Source organism: Aquila chrysaetos, chromosome 17 (assembly GCF_900496995.4).
Source record: "Aquila chrysaetos chrysaetos chromosome 17, bAquChr1.4, whole genome shotgun sequence".
Lineage (NCBI taxonomy): Eukaryota > Metazoa > Chordata > Aves > Accipitriformes > Accipitridae > Aquila > Aquila chrysaetos.
The window spans coordinates 27602407-27626259 of NC_044020.1; the positions used below are offsets into that span (position 1 = coordinate 27602407).

At 38.8% G+C, this 23853-nt stretch overlaps 1 protein-coding gene across 4 annotated transcripts in view; it reads right to left on the reverse strand.

Moving 5' to 3' along the window:
• Positions 1-23853, reverse strand: part of ARHGAP8 (Rho GTPase activating protein 8) — an 86189-nt gene that overhangs the window by 38104 nt on the left and 24232 nt on the right. For all 4 annotated transcript variants that reach the window (XM_030040941.2, XM_041129620.1, XM_030040940.1 and 1 more), the window contains 5 exons: positions 23220-23331; positions 19848-19985; positions 7442-7529; positions 4530-4661; positions 1476-1562 (listed from right to left, as the gene is read on the reverse strand). In XM_030040941.2, the coding sequence (XP_029896801.1) occupies positions 1476-1562; positions 4530-4661; positions 7442-7529; positions 19848-19985; positions 23220-23256 (482 nt within the window). In that variant the 5' untranslated portion in view covers positions 23257-23331. The remainder of the gene's footprint in view (positions 1-1475; positions 1563-4529; positions 4662-7441; positions 7530-19847; positions 19986-23219; positions 23332-23853) is intronic.

The window sequence follows — 23853 nt, forward strand, 5'->3', positions numbered from 1 at the left end:
TTTTCACATTCAAGTTAAATGAGGATTTAATTACCAGCGTTATCTGATCCAAGAAAAAAAGTATTCATCTTATTCACACAGACGAGGTAAGATCCAGGGCAAACGAGCATTTGGAACAGGTACTCGTAAACTTTTCTTTTGTAAGAATTAGCAGCCAATTACTACTCTAAATCGAATAGCATAGCTGTTGTCCAGCTGTGGCTCCACTGCATGCATTAACATGCACAGACTGAAAACCACCTGTGTCCCAAAACCACTTGCCTGGAGCTATTCCCAAGGAGCCCTCAGCTGCCTCTGAGAAAGAAGTTGGTTTCACCTGAGTGTTGTAATGTCCATCAAGAGTTTTTCTGGTTTTCCTGTTTTGTTTTGTTTTTTTCTAGAAAGCTCTCCATAGCCATCCTACAGCAAATCATGAACAAAAAAAGAAAATCCATCCCCATTCCTGAGGCACCATCACCTGCTGGACAACCTGCTTCTGTCACACTTTTCTCACCATTGCTCTATCTCCCTGGATCTTTGGCATTTATTTTACTGCCAGTTAAAATAAAGATCTATAGTTAGTCTTCTTGTTTCAAGAACAGCATATTCTGGAATGATTTTTAGCTGTAATTACTTTTTTATTTTCACATGCTCCTTACATGTTCTGATCTGTCTAGAAGTTAAACTTTCCGTTTCTAATTAATTAGCTTTCTACCAGTCAGAAATTGACTCAATTGCAAATTACTGTAATGGACATTTTTAGTTGGTTCGTTATGGCTTCTCAGGATAACCTGTTTTCATCCTCCAGCCCTGAGGACATTCATAATATAATCTGCAAAATGTTAGAATTACTTTGGAAGTGACAGAAGTTCAGGAGCAGAAACTAAGAAAGCCCAACCATCCTAGCACTTAGCAATATCTACCCATTGTTGCCTGTTCCTTGTAGACAGCATCAATTTTTACCATGCAAAGGAAAAGAACGCACCAGTAAAATACATCCACCTTCACCATTATTCCCTCCATCTCAAATTCTTATGGGCACTTCAGGGCTTATTCATTAACTTTGAACACACAAGTAGTATCATTCCTATTCATCTCAGCACTTGAGATCAGACCGAAGGTTAACCATTCATTACCTGCTTTACCGTACCACCTAGCAACTCCAGTCATGGGCCCAGTTCTATTGTGCTAAGTGCTGTTAAACAGGACAAAAAAGTCATTCATGGTCCACAGAATAACTATGTTTTAAAGCGATATTTACTTTAACATACCAGTAAAACTATTATGAATTGAGACTTCCTTTTCTTATAAAGAACTCTACCCTATTATTCATACCCAAGCTTAAGCTCACCTTACTCATTAGTTCAAGACAGTTTAAATGGGTATTGTGCTGTTACCTGACATATTTTACCTCAAGCCTTTTTAAAAGCAACTTATTAGAGAACATACCATCCTTAAACAAAACAGGAAAATGTGTTGAATAAATTGCCAAGTACCTTATAAGAGGTTTAAAGATATTCCACAGAATTTTTATGAAGTTGGTTGGATGTACAACATAAAGCGCTTTAAGGTTTTTCTTATACCTGGGGAAAAAAAAAAAAAAAAAAAGAAATTGTTAGAACACTGTTGAATATCATAGAACTGAATAGCTGCAACTGAATGGGAGCTATTATTACAGGAACATTATACAGCATTCTTTTCAAACACATTAAAAAGACCTAATTCAGAAGAAATGGAATGTAAAATGAAAAAAAAGCCCCATTTTAAAAAATGGTCAGTTTTGATGATACAATAGTAGGCCAAGATAACACTGTTACATTCCTAACCAATGTCTGCTGTGTCATAGATTTAATATCAGGGGGACAGAAAGAAAATTCAGCAACTTGAAAAAAATATTGAGAAGAGAATGAAGAGTTTATTAAAAAAATCTATAATAAAAAAAAATTACTTTCCTTCATCTCCCTTTATTTTCTGCTTACAGGAGTTTCATGTCGGAGAAAATTTCTAACTTTTCAGATGTAAAATTTACACCTAATCTTTTATTGTCTTTTTTGCTATTAATTACTAAAGGTGAAGCCAACTGCACACTGTTTTGTATTGGACGGTCCCCTTCGTATGAAACAAAAACCTTTCTCCATTATAGCTTTGCTTGATTCTACAGTGTCATATCATGATACATAAACAATAGATTCTAGGAGGCTGAAACCGAAATGGAAACCAGGCTGCACAAAAAGACTGCTCTTATTCAACGTTATTGCAAAATGAAATTGAGAAACGCATAATAAAATATCCTGCTTTTATATATAAATTGTTGCTTATTACTTTGCCAAGTGTGCCTCTCAGTAGGGAGCAGCCCTCCCAAGTGTTCACTGCTCATTGTTAGAAAACAATGATCATGGAAAAAATGACTGTGAACTTCTAAGAAAAACCTTCTTGTAACAGGTTATGGTAAGAGGGGGGAAAAGGGACCAACTCTGCAAGTACAACAGTTTTTCCTTTTGGGTTTTAATTGGGCCCATACATCTTTGAATGAAAAAGGCATTGTTTTCACAAAGCCACTATCATACACAAGCAAACAACTATCCCTGTGCAATTGGCACCACTGTGGATAAGAACCCCAAATCAACAATAAATACTAACAAGCAAAAAACCTGAGCTGTTTTACTGAAGTTTCCATTTTCAGTTTGTTTTGTACCTTGAAGCAATGGGCATAAGCTGTTGCTTCTGTGGAAGTTTACGTACTTCATAGTTGCCTAGATTACAATTAAGTGCCCAAAAGACTTTAGTGAGCCTCTGCTGTAAACCCTCAATGCAAGATCTACTCTTTTGAAACTATTCCTGTTGAACATTTGCTTTCATGATGCTAGCTAACTACTATCGTCCTTTGTACTCTCCTCTGTCCCCGCTTTCCTTTGATCCCAAAACACACACACAGAAGAAGTCTGAAAGGTGCTATTTCTGGTTTTTTTCTTTGGCTAGTACAGCTGAACATACATGTTAGGCTGTGAATATTGCTTTGAGCTTGTCAATGACAGTATGCTAAGAAGTTCCAACTGTGAATAAAATGATGGGTGTACAGTTTTGCCCAGCTACCTGAACTTCTCAGTTCCTCTTTGGGTCTCCTGCTTTCTCGGTCAGGGTGGGGGGATGGAGAGAACAGATTTTTGGCATAAATGAGAGTCACACTGTGCACTTGTAGGCGTGGCAAAAGGCAACAAAGAAGGTATTTCCCTTGTACTGCCTCTCCCCATACAGCAACTGTAAATTTGGCTTGGGATTCTCCCGGAAGAAAAAGAGTGTGATGCTTTATTTTCAGGAATTGTCAGTGCATGGCAAAAAACAGTATTGTAGTCCAAATCTCTCACCAAAGACAAAAATATAAGAGATCCTCTGCCTTTCTTCTCCCTTACCCAGTCCCAGAAAGAACAGATACATTGTACTAACCATATTCAGAAACCTACCAGCAAAAATAAGCGGTTTTGGTCTGTTGCTGAGTGGATAGCGATAGCAGTATCTCATGAAAGCAGTTAGAGGCTTCACATGACAGCTTCCCACTGCCACTCTGATGGCTGCTATGCACAACCTCATCTTCTAGCTTAGTGGGTTTTAAAGTTTCAGGAGGTTATTGGGTGAGATTCAAAAGAGTCTGCGCACTGGCACTAGACAACCAAAAGGTGTTGTATACACCTCAACTTCAATTTTCAAAGCAGGGTCAGGTATTTCACTGGGACTGCTCCCAGTCTAGTCTAGAAACACCCAATAATCTTTTTTTGAGATTTGCTTCTTGTTCCAGCTCCCAATTTGGAAAAATCAGACATGTATGATCCATCCCCCGCAACATGCACACACACTCTCACTCTCAGAAAAGACCTGTATTTTTGCCTTCAGTCATGTTGCCCTCTTGAGGCCAACCTACAGACAAGTAACAACTGGCCAACAAGGAAAAGAGTAACCAATTTCAATAGGAACTCTCAGCTTCATTGGTAAGTGTGCACTTTCAAAGAATAAACATCAGAACTTTAGTTTCCACTATTAAAATACTATTTATCTAGGAGCTTTGGCCTCAACCCTGAAAGGTCAGGCATATACAAGTACAGCAGTCCCTTTGGGGCTTTACATATAACAACCAACAAACACTGCAAGGCCTGTGAGATATGGACTGTTAAAAACTATCTTTCCTTTTTTGTATACAGCCTAGCCTCGGGATGATCAAAGGTTCAAACGTAACCGTGAGATAATCGAGAACGATGACCAATAAGGTGTCAGAGGTATCTTGTTCAATAGCGCACAGAAAAGGCAATGGCTCTTGGTTTTGTTCCCAAGGGTTTTTATAGTTTTATATAACCACTGCAGCACCCTGGCCATTCCTTAGTACTACACAGAAGACACTTAAAAGATAACCAACAGTACTGATATCACTGTAAGAATTTGCAATGACAAAATTAACTCATTTGGCTGTGGGCAAATCAGGAAAGATCCGCTTCCTTCGTGGAAGTTAGTTACAGACATTACACAACTGAAAGAGTAAACCAAATATTTTGGAGGCATACTTCCTGTCAAATTCTTTGTAGGCTGTTTGTAACCATTTCAGAGATGGTTTATTCAGACTCTTCAGGCCATAGTGAAAGTAGACAACCGTATAATCATTCTCTACGTACTGGTCCAGAGTATACTTTAAGTACCTGAGGAGAAAGATAACATTTTAGTTTTAAGACAGTTTACTGGATGAGATTTTTAAAGCAGTAACTGAGAAAGAAAATGTGCTATTTTTGCACAGAATGCTAGTGACTGCAAATTTACGTTTGCTTCAATGTATTTATCTAACAAGTTCATCTTGCTCTAGCGGCAGTGTTGCCAATAATTCCACATCACTGCAAAGCCTAAAATTTGAAAGAACATATTTAGCTACAAAAACTATGGTGCTCATGAATCATTAAAAGATGAAGACAATGTGGGACTGCGTTTTCCAAGAAATTTTTTAAAAGATGCATTTTAACTGATAGTGACTCTTATTTTGCTTTCTTCTTGTCTTTGTAAATTCCTTCCTTTTAGCCAAGCAAACAATGTCATTTTGACTTTTCAAAATAAAAAAGCATAAATCTTGGGTTTTCCTCTTGATTTAAAACTTCCTAAATTCTTGAAAAATCCATTAGCCCTAATTACTGCCAATTACAACTTGTTACTGTAAACTGTTTTCTTGAATATACTTGCCTTTCCCTTGTTTGCATTGTGGGGACTGTGTTCATAGATCATTTCCCTTAAAACTAATTTAAAGAACTACACTACTTATCCCATCTTGAAATAATGCTGCATGTTTTATAAGCAGATTTCTGTGTGTTCGTTCTTTTATGGTATAGTTTAAGATGCTTTTCTCTTCCCTTTCTCATACAATTGAGAACACTGTATGGCCTATTACACAGCTCAATGATTCAAATAAAGCAATGATGGAGGAGTATAATCTGGCCTCATGTCTTGCTGTGTCAGATTTCAACTTTCTCATGTCATTCTCAATGCTATCTTATTATTCTGCGACAGAGCCCCAGCTATTGCTCTTAATTGTAAGTAAGCAATTTTCATTCAATAAAATAGATAGTTCCATGTGCCATTTATTAGGCTGTGGCTATCTGCAAGTGTCAAGGCCACTTTGACTATCCACCTTTGCATGCAAAAGCCCGTAACTTCACTCTTACACTGTACTCCCACAGTCTCATTTATCTACTTATTCCCTCAGCATACAGTAAATCTTAGACTGTGAATAGCCTTGGACAAGGACTGCCACTGCAATATAACGCTGTTTTGATCCCCGACTTAAGTATTAATGGTATTTTAATAGAAGAAGTAGTAGTAACAGTCATTCAAGACTTTTTAAAAAAAGTTTGAAATTAAAATATATCTAAACAGATATTCTTACGTACAGAGTGCCACATGTTTTATTTTACAGCATGTAAATTCCTGGGCACATTGCATCCAGAAAGCCTGTACTTCTAAAAAAAATTGGGAGAGTTTTGTTGGCATAAAATAACCAGTCTTTTTGTACAGCCTTGGAACAGTTAATTGACTGTAACAGAACTGCAGGGACATTGCAAAAGCTTTACCGAATCCATTCTTGAAGTGATTTAATCACAAAATACCTACCAATCTGTAGCTTTTCCTCAGAATTCAACATCTAACTACTCAAAAGCAGATCACTCGATATTTATATTGCTAGCTTCACATTCAGACACCTGTCTTCAGTTCTCTCTTAGCACAGCCTTCCCAAGTGGATTTGATGTGGACTCAGACGTAAGTGGACTCAGAAACATGGATGATGTGGACTCAGAAAACATGTAAGTGTTCAAGTCTAGAAGAGTCTAAGGGCTGGAAACCCTGGTTTCATCAAGGCAGCTTCTTACACATCTGAGGAAGGGTTCTTCGGTCTGGTAGCAAACTTGTCACACTCCTTTCTTTGGCATCTCCTATTAGTCATTGCAAGCAGCTCCTCTAGGTGAGGAGCTGACTGGTGTGGCTCTTCCTCCTAGGTGCTAACACTCCCTCTATGCTACACAGGAAGCTTTGGCTTAAGGCTGTGGAAATACCCTAGCTGTGAAGAGGATAAAAATGAAGCAAGATTGTCTCAAACACATTTCTTGAGTAACTTGTCTTTTAATCCCTTTTTGTTTCTGAAAAGTTGAGATAACAGCACTTCTGTCCTTTCCAATGGTGGTGGGTACTCATGGTTGAAAGGTGCTCAAACGTTCTGGCAATGGAGGCTGTACAAGAACTCCAAATAGGTTTAAAATGCTTAAGAAGGAGAGGACTCTCATGGCAGAAGAGATCTCCTTGTAGTGACAAACTACAGGGCAGAAACATGTCCTGGTACCTTGCTGCAGCAAGTTAATAAAGAATAACGTTGTGCTTTTACATATTCACAACCTCTTCTAATGCAAAAAGCCAAACATTACAAAGTGAGACACATATAAAAATGTTAAGCATAGCATACTGTACGTAATGCAGATCTTTTTATAAAAGAAGAAAACCACTAAGATGTAAGTAACTAAATAATGCTCTTGCTGAGTGATTTAGGAGATGAAGTACAGCAAATTAAGGCAAACACTGCTATTCACAAGAACATATGTATGGAGCACTAAAATACTAGAATTTCTCTTTCATTGGTCCTCATCATAAATTCAATTTTTTTAAATACGGTCAGAATTCATTAAAAAAATCAAGACGACAAGTTTATTTCAGTACACAGTGAATTGCTGCTTCTAGTCAAGATTATAGGTGAAGTAACTCTTGCAGTTTCATCCATATCTCATTCACTTAATATTAACACTAGTCGGTCTTGCATCCTTTTTTCATTTCACTCCTTGTCTTACTCCTGCTTCTCCTCTCTGAAAGCTCATTCACCTGGAAACAAGCTAACAGAAGTTCACCTATAAAAATGTAAAGTAGTCCATGCAGGAGATTGAGAGAAACTTACTCCAGCAATCTGGTGTGATTGAGCTGATGGGAGGGGGGCATACGGCAGCAACTGAAGGTAATCACCTTCCTTCCAGAATTGTCATCACCTAGTGAACAAAACAGTTAGTAAAGACAACGCTAATTTACTTATGCAATGGGACTTCAGTGGTCTAAAGGAATGGCTTGTATCTTATGATATTTGGGGCTACCTCTATTTCCCATCATTACTCAAAACATACTGCGAAACTTCACTGTCAAATCACATGTTGCCTACAGAAAGCAATTTGGCCACTGCTGCATTGAAATGAAGCAGCTGCTGGGCAAATGATGAAGCTAAGCTGAGAAAGTCATATTCAAAGGTGGTTGGTGGTACTCAGCTCCTGACAGGGAACTCTTAAGTCCGCCTGTAGCATTCAATCGTGGTAGAAAACAGGCCTGCTTTACCTAGTAGTCTTGGAAGTGACCTGTTTTCAAACTCTTCATGCTTTATATCTGGAATTTATCAGAATACCACTCTGCTGACAAGCACTTTGGCAATTTGCTTTGTCACACATCCAAGTCAGATTTTTTTAACCAACGTAGGCTTTCGTACCCACTTTTTTCCAGAAGCACTGCTACATTCAGATCACATTTAAAACACAACAAGCAAGGCATACAAGTATGCTTTTCTAACCTGAAGATCCCTAAATGTCCATCCCTTAGCTCCTCTGACAAAGCATATATTGCTGCATTTAAGTTCCTTTAGTCTGACTCATGACAGCTTCACCCACACTGTCTGTACAGACAAGGTTGGTGTTCACGTCATGCCCAGCCCGCACCTAAGATCCTCTATCTGGAAAGCCAGGCGCAGAGGTTGAGTCATGCTCATACTGAAGGTAACTCAGCACTGAAGACTGTGACGTGTTAAGATTTTAACATATATCTACATGAAAGATACCATTCCTTTTAAAGCAATACAGAATCGTCCCAGAAAATGTTTAGACTGAATTCATATTTGAGACATTCTTGGTCTAATTTCAAGGTTCAAAATAATGATATTTAATACTTGCTTCTATTGCCACTAAAACATCAAAGTTTGGCTTTGATATAAGCAGAAGTACAATAAAGTTAAGAATTGGTGGGATTTTAGATATTCTTTATAATTCTGTTGTTCCCCTTTCACCCCTAATTAAGTAAGTAGCTGTAATGAATAAACAAAAAAAAGAAGTAAAATGGGGGAAGTTAAATCTGTAACAGAGTCACTTAATGAATAAATAAAATCACATGAGCATTTCTGTGAAAACTGGGTAGAACAGCTTCAGACCACTTTTTAAGCTGTTCTAGTTTGTATTACTGATGTTGGTTCAAGTTACTTGATCTGAACAAACAGAATACCTCCCAGCTTTACAAACACACATTTTCCATGAAAACCCACCACTGATAGTAATATGCTTTCCTTTATTCAACTCAGGAAGAGGTGGCCGTCCTCACCTGACGGATTCCACACTAGGAAAAAAACCCTGTATTAGCTTTGTCCAGTTCCTACCTAGTTGTGCTCAATAGTACTTACAAAGGTCATGATGGACAGCATCTATTTAAACCCATTCCATTACAGGTGCAGGAGGAGAAAAGGGAGGAAAGAGGCGAGATTAACGTTTAATGACTTTTCACGTGTGAACGTGGACTGAGAGACATCTTCTGCATTATCAATTCCAAGCCTGTGTCATCACCAGGAACTGTACCACATAATCCTTCCATTGATTTGTTGAGCTCTATCTTAAAAAAGTTAGGTTTTTCTGTTTCTTGCTCCTCCTGCTCACTGCTTTGACAACTAGCAACCTGCTTTCTCAATTCCAGTCTAAAAGTCACAGCAAGTCTGTCCCAATTTATGTGACACTGACATCACTCAGCTGAAGCAGTGTTTCTCCTTCAGTACTATTTACCATCCCAAAGGACTCTGTAGACAATAATTGTATCCCCTCCCAGCCTGTATTTTACTGCTTGTAAACAAGTTAGATCATCTATCTCTTCCCCAACCTATCTATTCTCTACCCTGTTCCAATCTGAATGCATCTTTCCTAAACATGGGTGATAAAAGTTAGATAATAAATTGCAGATGAACATCACATATAGGACTTAAAAAGGTTTCCTAATAATATCAACATCATTGTATTTACTGAAAACCAAGATGAACTATTAATTTAGTTTGACAGCTCTAGCTGGATTATCTCTGATGGCCACCCCACTCTTATTTCACAGAAGATCGCTTCTCTTTTTTTATTTATACAACCAAAGAACCTGTTGCTATTTGCTTTAACATCCTTTAAAGATCTAACTCAGCTTGACTTTTGGCCATTACCACTTTAGTCCTGTAGTTTTGACTTCCAAAACACAGCCCCTTCTGCTGGCTTGTTCCTTCTTCCTGTTCCTTTTTGGCTGACTGCTTATTTTTATTATATTTCTCAAAGGTGTTTTTTCATCCCACAAGGCCTGGTGCCTCTTCCCACATTAAAAATAAATTCTGACTTGTGTGTTAAATAAGGTGCTTGAGCACCACTAAAGAAAGAATATGCACACCACCACAATTATATGCACTCAAGTATGTCTGCATATTGTTCTTTAACAGACCACAATTTTATTTCCTGAAGTTATTTTTAAGTGTCTTATTTGATATTCTCAGAGTACTTATTAAAGCATTACGTGACATGCATTAATGAATGATGTACTAAAATTAAATTAAAACATTAATAAAATATCGTTCTCTAAATCATGACTTGTTTGTGAAAAAATTCCTGTTACAATGCACTGTAGAATATTTTATTTGTTAGAGACAATCATTTTTATGAGCAAAATAAATCTAAGAAAGGTTTCCAGTTAAATTACTAAATGAGTCACTAATTGTTACTGGTGGTCACATTTGACTGCTTGAATTAAAAGGCAGGAAAATAACCAGCTTTATAAAAGACTGCAGATACACTTAGAACATACACAAACATAATTGCCTGGTTTCGATAATGGGAAAACTGAGGCAGAGAAACTTTCTCAAAATTACCAGCAGAGCAGAGCACCTCATTCTCCCACCCCACAGTGCCACACAGGCAACAAGAGCAAACCAGAAAAGGTGACTGAGAACCGCAACTCCATTAAAAACTAAATAAAGCAGTGCCAGCTTCCCATTGGTGATGACAGCTAATGAAAGGAAAAAGGCTGTTCTTTCTCCATAGGCATCAATAATGTTTTGAACAACATCAAATTTTAACATGACATATGAAATGCTGATCAAAACAGAAGCAGGCTTTCCTTGCCCTCCACCAGAAGGGCTGTGACTGAGCACCCTGGGAAATGTCCATCACATTTGGTACAGCATTTGCTTCCCAGTTCAACAGTTTGAATCCCACGACCTTGAGGATTTAATTTTTACCCAAACATGTGAAAGTGCAGTTTGAAGGGTAAGGTGAGGAATGGCAGTTATCTTCACATTCAAAGGAGAGCATAACTGGATTTTAAATCAGCATAGAGTATATTTTTATCCCGCAAAACCTGTATTTTCCTACTATTTGGACTTAAGACAGAACTGAAAGATGTCTCAGTTTCTACAGAGGACAAAGCAAAAAAGAAGTGCAATATCAGCTTTGCCTCTTCATGTTTTGCTTTCAGGTAAAAAATGTAGTTTTATATTAACCTACTTTGTTTGATAGGCTAATGTCACCAAACACTTTCAGATGAAAGCTGATAACCTGTTCTACCCTCCCTGGAAAATGTGCTCCTCCCCTTATCTTTCTGGACTGGTTCTGAGCTCCAGATATTCAGGAGGCATTCCCAAACACTGAGTGCCTTAACTGCTTGGGTACTCACACTCCTCCAGCTACGTACCTATGCCTTTTTAAAAGTCACTAGCTCAGATTTTGCCCTTGTGCACAAAGAGGTCCGATAGCCCTCTCTCGCCCATGGGTAGGAGGCTCCTGCCTTTGAACCAGGCACTTGCTATCACGCAGACGTGTTACTGGGCAGCCTCAGGATTATCAGCTGCGCTGGCTGCAGAGCCACTCCTGGGAGCGCAGCACGGCAATGCCAGCCGCCTCCTCTGTCCTCGGTGAGTAAAGAGGGGTGTGTAGAGCACGCTGTCCCGAATGACATTTATGCACATTAAAATACAAGCTGGCTGCTGGGGTTTCATTTGTCTGGATTTCACTGAAACAGACACGAATCATACATCGCTTCTGATATCAGACTCTGCAGTAGGGAAAAAAAGTTACAGTAAGACACGGGAAGGGCAAGTGGGAAAGGGGATTGTTCTACTTTTTAATTAAGAATTTGGATAGCACAGCACTTCCTAACTGCTTCTTGCAAATGAAAATTTTTTTTTCTAATGATATAGCTCATTCCGATTTGCAAATGAGATCTTTTGAATGCTGTAGTTTTAGCATGACTTTTTAAGAGCTTTTGTTCTGATGATACTAAACATTACTATTTTATAAGTGAAAAGTGAAATATCATTTTACTTCACTGAAGCTTGTCATTATCACATTACAGCAAAGCAAGATCCTCAAGTCAACAGAAGTTTTGCCATTGGTTTCAATGGGAGTAGAAGCAGGGTCAAAATCCAGGGGACTTGCCACACCAATGAAAACACTTGCTCACATATTTGTTTCATTAATAGAATTTATGCTAGAGAAAATGAGCCTAAACTTCAATTACATTATGTTAAATGGCAAGACAAACTGTGCTTTCAAGCCTCCTTCTACACTCCACAACTCAGGAAAATATGGGGATCTCAAAAAAGCCATTATGAAACTTCTGTGTTTTGCCTAGGCTGAGTAATGGACAGTAAATACATCCACAACTAATCCACTATGGATCTCTGCCCATCCATAACGGCAAACTTTGTCAGTTAAGAAATACACAGCCAAGATAACACAGCTGAGTCTCAACATTAGCAGAAGAAGCTTATACCTTTAGCTGTAGAGATTTGAGTCCTCTTTCTCCTGGCATTGATCACCTCAGCCAATCATATGAAAATATATTACAACAGATATTAGCCAGCTTAAAGATGAAGTATTAAAATACCCATTGGAGTGTTCATCCTTTGGGATAGAGACCAGATCCACCAAGGAAATGCAGAGAATGACACCAACTCTAAATTCTAAGAGTCAACTTGTTTTGATTTCACAAAGTTCCCTTTTTGCATTCATTCCTCTGGATTCTACTCACATCCACCTGTTTATTTAGAAACCAACTTTCTGAGAGAGGATTGCACCTGCACTGCACCTGGCTAATTCTGGAAAGTGCTAAAAGTGCAATTAAAATCAATTACATGCTCAGGTGTCTTTCTAAATAGGAATGACTATAAGTGAATGTTCAGGAGATTTCCTACATCAGTAACCTTATTCATTTCCCTCAGAAAGCAAAGACTGCCCATCACAGATTCCTCCATGATCAATTTTTCTTTTAAATTTTGTCTAAGAAAAATACTTTGCCATAGCACTTTTTTTTGGATCAGCTGAAAGCAAAGGGACAGCTTGCTTTTTGATATAATTAATTATTTACATTTCATCTGTGCTCCTCTTAAAGTATGTAAAATAAGTTGAAATAAGGGTGAGTTAAAGCCAATACTGAAGCTAACCTCTCTAATATCAGTACAGTTCTATCTGACTGACTCTCTGGACTAGAACAATGCTCTAGTCTTAAAAGGGGCACTGAAAATCAAAACTGCTTTCAGTGATGCAAAACTAAGTATTTTGATGTTTCACAGAAAGCATAAAAGAAAATTTAAGGAAAGCAAAGAAACAGCAGAATAGTCAAACAGAAAGGGAATATAATTTACATTTACTTGGTAAAGGGGAAATAGGGCTAGGCTTTTCTTTTTAATAAGCTATATTTGGGTATAGAATGACTTGTGGTATATTGTCAGGATACCCAAACCTAACATTAAGTACACATTCACATTTGAATTTGGCACTTTGAGCCATCATTTATTTTAGCAAGCCTGTTGCTCTACTAAGTGATGTTTAAAGCAGACCTGTTATATTTTCTCAGATTCAACAAGAAAGCATGTCCATATATTTTTATACCATTAACTCAGCTGTGTCTTTAAAAAAGACACTATAACTTACAGTCTGATGTTCAAAGCAAGGAATGTGGTAAATAAGGATTTATTTCCTTTCACATTCTGAGAATAAAATAGTTGGAGAAAGAAGCAAGAGGAAAACTGGTGCAGAATTTAGAAAATCCAAGTTCAATTCCTACCTAAAGGATTTGAACCCATGTTTCTATCACTCAGGCAAGTTTCCCCTTCACTAGAGCAGGAAATACTTTTCATTGATATCAACCTTTATTTTGGAGCTCCTCTCATAGCAATTGAGAGAAAAACATGACACCCAGATGGTTAGGACATGCTTTGTGATGTGCAAAGCCCACATTACAATCTGCTTGTGCTGCAAATAGGTTACGAACCAGAGCCCTCAGCTTCCTTCTTGAAAAGTGCCCAAGTCTTACATCTCTTCAGTTGATTTGTTGTTTTCCCCAAAAGGGTAGTCATGAAATAACATCAGAGATACTGATTTCAGGAACACCCCATGGAAATAAAAAAAATTAACAAAGTAAATCTTTTAAGAAAAAAAAAAATATCTTTAAACCCAGTTCTTTCCTGTGGGCCTGCAATTTACAGACCACAGATCTGCTCCTGAAGGTATTGCAAGAAGTAGAAAAGCTGTCACTGAGATGGACTGAAAATTATCAGGACTTGTGTCTTAGGCTTATTAGGTAATTCACTACAGTTTCTCCTTACATGTTACAAAAACTAAATTACAACTTTACCTTTCACAGTCTGATCTACATAATACTATTTTAATCAGTTTCTAATGCACTGGTTCAATATCAGAAAGGGGCATGAAATCAACTGGATCTTGAAGAAAAATATGGACAGTCTCTACAAAGACTCAGGCTGGGTACCTGAAATCTTTAAATATAACTAGAAAAGCAGTAACAGGCTAAGAAGGGAAATATAGATTTAAAACGATGATGGACTTTGATTCCATTAAAAAGTTTTGTCTAACACATAAAAGGATGTCACTGGCAATTAATGAAAACACAAGTATCAGAGACAGAGTCCTACTAATCAGCACATACTCAAAAAAAAGGTACTGCAAAAGTGGTCAGCGATCATATCATGGAAGCAAACTATAGAAAATAAGGAAGCTTGACGCCTCATATATGCTTATATGTTCCTTTTTCCACAAAGAAAAATAATCTTGAGTTTCTTTTTAGGCAACAGATTGAAATTTCTCCTTCAAAATAGAAATAAAAAGACCCAGCACTGCAGCACTGAAGCACTGTTGCATTAACATATGCTTAGGGTAGTCAGCTGCACACTGGTATTTGTGACATAACCAGTCTGTAATTAATAAACAATTATTAAAGCTTACATCTTTTTAAAAATGTCCTCTATTCTTAATTAATCGTATTTTCACACTATGAATACAGCTCAAAAAATCTCCTTTGCATATAGTCAAAGCTATTGTTATGTAAAGCAGGTATAAGTCATTTTAATTTGTCAGAATCAAGAAGGAATTTTAGATTTTTTTTTTTTTAAATTAACTGTTGATACTAGATCATTGTAAGAGATGGATAAATTACTGCAAATATTTTCAGCTAAATTCTTTCTTTTTCTTCAATCACTTGAAACAATACATCTCATTGTCTTTCAATAACAGACTTAAAACGAAGGAATTGCTTTTAGAATTCCTTTAATACAGCCATTCCAAACACTGAAAATATAATTTGTTTTATTCAAAGATATTGAAACCATTAAAAACTAGGTACCAATCATTTAAAAATTATTTGTTTCAAAGGGGACTGGCCTCTTCCAAGACGGGAAGGAGATCTGAAGAGCTCATCCTTTCCTCACTTGAATCTAAACCCAGACAAAATTCAAACCTGACTCCATGCCAGTTAACACTGGAGGTGAAGCATGTCTTTGGATCATATTTCACCTTCCCCGTGCTCTGCATTCATATGCACACCTCCGCGTTCTCCTCTTACGTCCCACCATCAGAGCTGCTTTAGAGGGTGCAGACTGCCATCTGAAGCACGGCTCCTGGCTTGTGCTTTGCATTTAAATTGTCCAGTAGACTTGCAAAACCCCATCATATATTTCTGACTGAAATGGCAGCTAAAGTCACTCTTTTCTGAGCTCAAACAATGGCTAGAGGACTTTTTTCCCCTACAAAAGAGTGTAGTATTAAGGTGTGGTGGGTTGACCCTGGCTGGACACGAGGTGCCCCCCAAAGCTGCTCTATCACTGCCCTCCTCAGCTGGACAGGGGAGAGAAAATATAACAAAAGGCTCGTGGGTCGAGATAAGGACAGAGAGAGATCACTGAACAATTACTGTCACAGGGAAAACAGACTTGACTTGGGAAAAATTAATTTAATTTACTACCAATTCAATCAGAGTAAGGTAATGAGAAATAAAACCAAATCTTAAAACACCTTCCCCCCACCCCTCCCTTCTTACTGGGCTCAACCTCACTCCTAATTTTCTCTACCTACTCCCCGCAGTGGCACAGGGGGACGGGGAATGGGGGTTGGGGTCAGTTCATCACACCTTGTCTCTGCTGCTCCTTCCTCTTCAGGGGGAGGACTCCTCACTCTTCTCCTGCTCCAGCGTGGGGTCCCTCCCACGGGAGACAGTCCTCCACAAACTTCTCCAACGTGAGTCCTTCCCACGGGCTGCAGTCCTTCAGGCACAGACTGCTCCAGCGTGGGTCCCCCGCAGGGTCGCAAGTCCTGCCAGCAAACCTGCTCCAGCGTGGGCTCCTCTCTCCACAGGGCCACAGGTCCTGCCAGGAGCCCACAGGGTCACAGCCTCCTTCGGACACCCACCTGCTCCACCGTGGGGTCGTCCCTGGGCTGCAGGTGGATATCTGCTCCACTGTGGACCTCCATGGGCTGCAGGGGGACAGCCTGCCTCACCATGGTCTTCCTCACCATGGGCTGCAGGGGAATCTCTGCTCTGACGCCTGGAACATCTCCTCCCTCTCCTTCTTCACTGACCTGGGGGTCTGCAGGGTTGTTTCTCTCGCATATTCTCACTCCTCTCTCCAGCTGCAGTTTCTGTGCCGCAGCAGCTTTTCCCCTTCTGAAATCTGTTCTCCCAGAGGCACTACCACCGTCGCTGATGGGCTCAGCCTTGGCCAGCGGCGGGTCCATCTTGGAGCTGGCTGGCATTGGCTCTTTCGGATGTAGGGGAAGCTTCTAGCAGGTTCTCTCAGAAGCCAGCCCTGTAGCCCTCCCTCTACCAAAACCTTGCCACACAAACCCAACATATAAGGACAAAACCATCAGAGATAATCCAACATTTCAGCCAAGATTCATCTTGTGAATACCTCCATTTGCTCCGGTGAATTTAAACCAGGAGTATACCTAGTGTTTGGACTTTATTCCAAGCAAACACTGATACGGAGCAAGTTCCAAGATGAACCTATGGAAGCTACAGGTAGGTTCCTTTAAAAAAAAAACTGTGGCTTTCACTCTACTATACTGAAGCACATTCCCATTCTCTAACATAGGTATAAGGCATATGCATAAGATGAAGCCAGGCAGGACAGCTCAGGAAAGGGCAGGCTGGTTATCATTCTGTCCCCACCACATGGTCTCTGTTTCACCAGCAATAAAAGCATGAATTTTTTAAAAGGAGATGTTCCAGTATATTTCATCTTCTCATTCCAAAAGTTTCCCCTTTTTGGAGTTCCCCACCATTTAACTCTTCCAAGTCAAACAACAGAGTCCTTCTGAGACTAAGAAAGTTACAGTTTTTGTTTGCCTTGGTAGTAAGTAAACTTTTTTTTTTGAATCAGTAGGGAACGTCTTATTGGTAAGTCAATAAGAACTTACTAAGATTGCCAACTTGTCCCCTTTTCCTCCAGTCTGGAGGGATGGAGAACAGGAGCTTTGTCTAAGCATAGACTTGGGGGTTTCAGCTCATCACCCGGCAGCTCTGCACATCGCTGCAAAAATCACGATGGTTCCTCCACGGAAAATAAACACGCAAGGACCCTTTGGAATTAACACCAGCTAAAACAGACAAATACCAAGTTCTTAGGACTTCCAGGGCAGCTTTGAGTGAACAAAGAACAAGGAGCAGCAACAAACATTTACTAAATAGTTGTTCATAATTAAAGTTGTAGCAGTAAATACATGGCCCATCATAATTTCATGTTGAATATACCAGCAGGACAAAACGTCTTGAAGATCTCTTTTAGGGCATTATCATGTAGCACTGCCTAATACAGCAGATGGAAGAGGTTCTTAGGTGGGCAGTTATAGTGACCCTGGTGTATCCGGTATGTATGTTAACGCATCTATTTCACACTTTGTCAGTTTGATTTCAATGGTTTCATTAATAACGTTTATATCTTGGTATTTCCCCCATCCCAAAACTGGTGCTTGAGTGAGAAACATCCTAGTGGGATAGCAGGCAGTAGCTTTTGAATCACAAGAATGTGAATCTGTTATTCCCTTGTTTATGGATTTGAGTCTTATGTTTGGGGGTTAGTTTCAAAGAAGGTAAAAGGTAGTTATTATCCTGTGTATAACTAGCTTCAAGAAGAGAAGTTACTATGGGTAAAATTCTCCTCCCACTATAAGTCAGAAGTGAAATTACCACAGATTTCACTGCCCTAATCAATCATAGCTTACTAGAGGACTGGTTTTACTGAAGTTGATATTCACCTGGATGACATCCTGTTTATGGCTCAAATTCAGGAAGGTACCTATGTATAACCCAAGTTCATAATTTTCCTGAAAAATCATAATCTAGGCTCACTAAAGCATGAGGCACAAAAAGTGTGCACAATACAACACAATCTTAGACTTCAGTAGGATGAGCAGTGTTAAATACCACTATTTGTTTCTTATTGTATACATTTCTTTAGTTTAGGATTGTGATTATTAATGCTATTTTAACAAGCACATTGATACCAAAAATAAGCCAAAAGGAAAAAAATATGCAATGCATATTTTAAAGAGCTGCTTTTATATCATAAATATGCTTGAGGGTAGGAAGACTCTACAGAGGGATCTGGACAGGCTGGATCGATGGGCCAAGGCCAACTGTATGAGGTTCAGCAAGGCTCAGTGCTGGGTCCCGCACTTGGGACACAACCACCCCACGCAGCACTACAGGCTTGGGGAAGAGTGGCTGGAAAGCTGCCTGGCGGAAAAGGACTTGGGGGTGCTGGTCAACAGCCAGCTGAATATGAGCCGGCAGTGTGTCCAGGTAGCCAAGAAGGCCAATAGCATCCTGGCCTGTATCAGAAATGGTGTGGCCAGCAGGACTAGGGAAATGATCGTACCCCTGTACTGGTGAGGCTGCACCTCGAATAATGTATTCAGTTTTGACAGACATTGAGGTGCTGGAGTGTGTCCAAAGAAGGGCAATGAAGCCGGTGAAGGGTCTAGAGCACAACTCTAATAAGGAGCAGCTGAGGGAACTGGGGTTGTTTAGGCTGGAGAAAAGGAGGCTGAGGGGAGACCTTATCGCTCTCTACAACTACCTGAAACGAGGTTGTAGCAAGGTAGGTGTCAGTCTCTTCTCCCAAGTAACAAGTGTTAGGACAAGAGGAAATGCCCTCAAGTTGCGCCAGGGGAGGTTTAGATTGCATATCAGGAAAAATTTCTTCACCGAAAGGGCTGTCAAGCATTGGAACAGGCTGCCCAGGGAAATGGTTGAGTCACCATCCCTGAAGGTATTTAAAAGACGTGTAGATGTGGCACTTAGGGACATGGTTTAGTAGTGGACTTGGCAGTGCTAGGTGTACGGTTGGACTTGATGATCTTAAAGGTCTTTTCCAACCTAAACGATTCTATGATTCTATTTTATGATTCTATAAATATGCCTGCATGTCTTATACGTTGCCAGAACGTTTTAAAAATAACCATAAACATTAAATGATCCAATATTCAAATATTCTATGTACCCATAGCTTCTCCTCCATGTCACAGCAGAAAGTCAGGTGATAAATGCAGTTAACATTTATGTCAACAGTTTCCTTTCAGCTTTTTGTTAGTTTTTATACAGTAACCCATATCTCTTCAGTTGCACACCCTTTCCAGGGAGGACTAGAAAAATGATTACGTGTGGCTACACAACACTTCACGTTATTCAGAAAACAAAACAGCTTATCACAAATAAAGTACAGATCTGTTACAGCCACAGTTAGGCCTTAGATTATAATATATTGCTATAGTTATATTTTAAAGCAAGATTAAGCTCAAATATTTGACTCACAACTCATCCGTAGAAAAGCACTGAGTTCATCTATTACTATTCAGCTGATGAAGGCTGAAAGCATCAACATGATTCCTATGCATCACCTTGAGGAGTACAGTAAGAAAAATGTGGTAAGAGGTGTAGTAACATAAACCCATAGTATTTTCCAAACTTACCTGCTAACTGGATGATGCCATGTCTCGCAACATCATAGTAGGGGTGATTGATATTTAGCTCAGGATCCTCAAGTGGTGGAGGCAGAAATGTTTCTTCCTGTTCTGACTGTGTATCTTCCACTTCATCCTTCCGCAGTTCTAAAGGAGCAAGAAAGAACACTTAAGTGCTAATGAACAGAGAAAAACTTTTGCCTCCGATACATTATTGAAGGGTTGAATTTTAGCTCAGTTTGACAAAAACACAGGCCTTTATCACTATTTGTTGCAGTTTCAAATCAGTTTCTTGTTCTTTACCCTTTCTCATGTGTGGGAAAAGCAACCCTTCAATACCTCAAAGCTACCTTCATGTTCTCCTTAAGATTAATATCTACTGTGATGCTCACAATCTCGACAATGACTGGACAGCTGGCATGCTGTGATCTTGCTATTCACTACTGCAGGTGTTGTCTCATCATTTTCTACACTCCCACAATCTGCTGCTTGTATCCATCTATGACTTCTTGCCTTTTATTTCAAGGTTGCCCAAATGGAGAAGTCAAAGTTTCAGTATGCTAACGTGTGCATTGACAGCTACGCCACATTACCACCCTGTGTGAATGCCCTCTGAGAGCAGACTTACTACTTTGCATAAAGGTAGCAAATTGCAAACAAATCTCCATCTCACCTCCCCTGAAATTCACTGTTTCTTTGAAATCCATTAAACTCTGAACTTGCAATAGACAAGGCAGCCAGATGTCCATCCAGCATATACTCCAGCTAGAGGCCAAGCAAAGGTGTAAAAGTCTGCTCAAAAGCCCAGTAAAATCAATGGGTGTCCTTCCCCCAACTTGAGTAGATTCTGGACTAGATCCTACAATTAAAATCTACTCTGTACTGAAGTGAGCAACACAAGGTCAATTGATCTTGTTCCAGGTTTTTTTTGTTTCGTTTTTTTTCCAATTTTTTTCCAAACTGTTGTAAGGTTCAAAAAGAGGTGATCCTAAGTATGTATCCAAATGAACACAGATTCTGTGATAATTACTGTCACTAATGCCTCTACACTATTCAGATGAATGTTTTCTAGAAACTGATAGGAATAACATTAAATTGACACACTAACACACAAGCGTCTTGGTGGCTTAAGAGAAGAAAAGGCACAGGTAAAGAGAAAAATTAATGTTCTGATAAGGTGCACCATCCCTGTACCTCATCTATCTCTTGTTATTATGCAAGTTTTAATAAGGCAGAATTAACAGTTTTATCTATAACATTATTAGTGCCGCTTTAAAAAGTACTTCAAGAACATTTTGCCTTCTGAGCATCTGCATATTTCATATGCCTTGACCACCAGGCAAGAAACTTGGGCAGAGAGAATATATTAAGTATTGATTTCAGCCAGATTTATGTGCCAGTAGCTAATAAGTCCTAGACAAAAACTCTTAGGAAATATTTCGGAATGCCTTCTACTCACAGTTTCTCAGTGTCTTTCTATCCTATAAACAGTCACGTGAAAGCTTTATTGTCTCATTTTTATTTTTAACATGATTTGTACCAAAAATGCATTTCACAAGGATGAAAAATGCCACTAGTGGCTGTGCTTCTCAAAGACAAAGAAGAGTCAGGAACACATGTACTAGTTTTACATTTCTTTATGTCTGAATTCATGTTAAAGGCTCCTCAGAAAATAAATCAGCAGTCCTATAGGAAAAAAAAATCTGCCTTTGGAAAGACACCATTAGAGTCCTCTTCATACACACAAAAAAGTTTAAATTATTATTATCTCAAAAATGTGTATTTTTCTACCCTTTAAAAGTATATCATACATAAAAAATTACACTAACCTTAACTGGAAAAGTATTCTTTCACTTTAAAGAATGTTTTTGTCCCAAGAGCTGGGAAGAATAATACAAACATAATACAGTATATGAATTTCACAATTTTTTCCTTTTTTAAATATTTAACTTATGTTAGAACAAGGAAAAGACTGTTTTGTTTATTAGGGCTCTTTTTTGGTGTCTGAGCACTGTAACCACCTAAAGTAACAAAAAGTTGCAAAGGGGAGAAAGAAAAAGAAATAGAAAATGCTAGTCTGTGGGGATGTGAACCTTTTACCACAATCCACTGAAACTTAACAGGCTTTATTAAAAGCGAAACGTATATTCAAGTTAAACACAACAGAGACAACCAATACGTTAACTACAGCCTTTGGTACGGAGAGGCAGAGGCTAACTCCTTCTGTAAAAAATTATGTTGTACTTTGCATAGAAGTAGACATGTTTCCAAAAGCAGGGGTAAGGATTTGTAACAAAGTATAGGTATCAAGCTATCTGGTTTTGAGATGTGCAGAAGAACTAGAGAAGCAAAGTAAATACGCATGCCCGTTTGTCCTGCACTTATTCACAGGGACTAAAGAAGTCCCAACAGTAAACATATCTACTGAAAAGCTAGTTAACCCTAACCTAATGAGAGAATTCTTTGTATATACTTCTCCTTTTTTGTGTTTTGGTTTGGTTTGGGTTTTTTTTAATGTGTGAACAAGAGGACAGGAGCTCAAGAGGTGTTTCGTAATAAACACAAATAAAGAAGAAGATTCATTGTTCCAAACTGAGGGAGACCTCAGCTCCATTTTTCTCCTGCAAATGATAGAGGAGTTTATTGCCCTGCTCCATGAGCTACAGCAGAGCATCATCTGTAACTACTCACACTGTTATTGCTGTTTAACCGAGGCTGGGAGACAACATGAGGGGCCTGATGCAGCATTTGCCAAGGCTGAGGGGAAAATTGCTTTCAATGGATTTTGAATCAGGCCCTAGGAGTAAAAAGGCCAGCTGCCTCTGAAAGTCATGATGTGGGGAAATCAGAGCTAAGGTGAGGGACAGGGAAAGGGAGGCTGAGGGAGGAGGAAAAAAAAAATCTGGAAGACTCTTGCTCTGAGGTTCAGCCTAGCATCCTCAAAAACTCAAGGAAAAAAAAATGTAATGCTGATCTTTCAAAATGATGACGCCCCTAATGCCATGGTCATATTGCTCAGCTCAACTAACATCTTTGGAGATAACATGCAATACAGCAATCTCTATGCTCATTCAATACTTGTCTGTTTGGAGTAATGACTCCCATTTGTGCCACAATATGTGATGATGGTGATATTCCAATAGCCTAGAATTGCACTAGGAACATCTACCAATAACTCATAAAAGCTGCATGTATTAAACTAACCTTCAACCCTAATGGCTTTAATAGTGTACACATCAGTACAGTGGCTGTAACTCATATTGGATTGCTCCAAGAAGTATTACAAAATGTTGGTGAAGCCTCTCACTTACCGAAGATGCTCTATTAAATAACCTGTAACTCTACACAGATGCCATTTGAAGTATAACAAAAAATATTTACCTATTTCAGCTAACTTCTCATAGTCAATCTCAGACATGTTTCCCCTTAGGAACAAGTCTGTGCAGATCTTGCTAACTGATTGTTGCAGGATGAAATGGTCCTTGGGTCAACCCTACAAAAATAAAGAAAAGTAGCTGTCATCACAACGTGGCATATTTTTACCCACTATACAGATATAAAAAGAAAACAAAAGAACACCCCAGAAATCCTACTGCCCAATTATTGTTGAGGAACCAGCTCACTGGCATTTGGCCACCATTTTCTTACAACATAGAGTATTATAAAAGTATTTTAGAACAGCGGTCCAAAAAAAGAAAAGCTATGTATAATAGCAAAACTTTCAACAAATTGACCTGTTTTTATTTCGGGGTGGGGGGTGGGATGGTGTTCTTCAAAACATTACACATTTTTAATATATTACACATTTTTAATGAGAAACATCAGAATTGCAGATTAATTCACTTCCGGAAACAACTTAAGCTTTAATTTTTTCTTAATTTTATTTCTCTGATGAAGAAGATGTATATACTCTATACCCTTACACCAAAGTCACTTATTCTATAGCAGTTGTAAGTTTTATTACAGGAAACATTCTATACCTCACATTTCACATGAAAGAGCTTCATGAAAATTT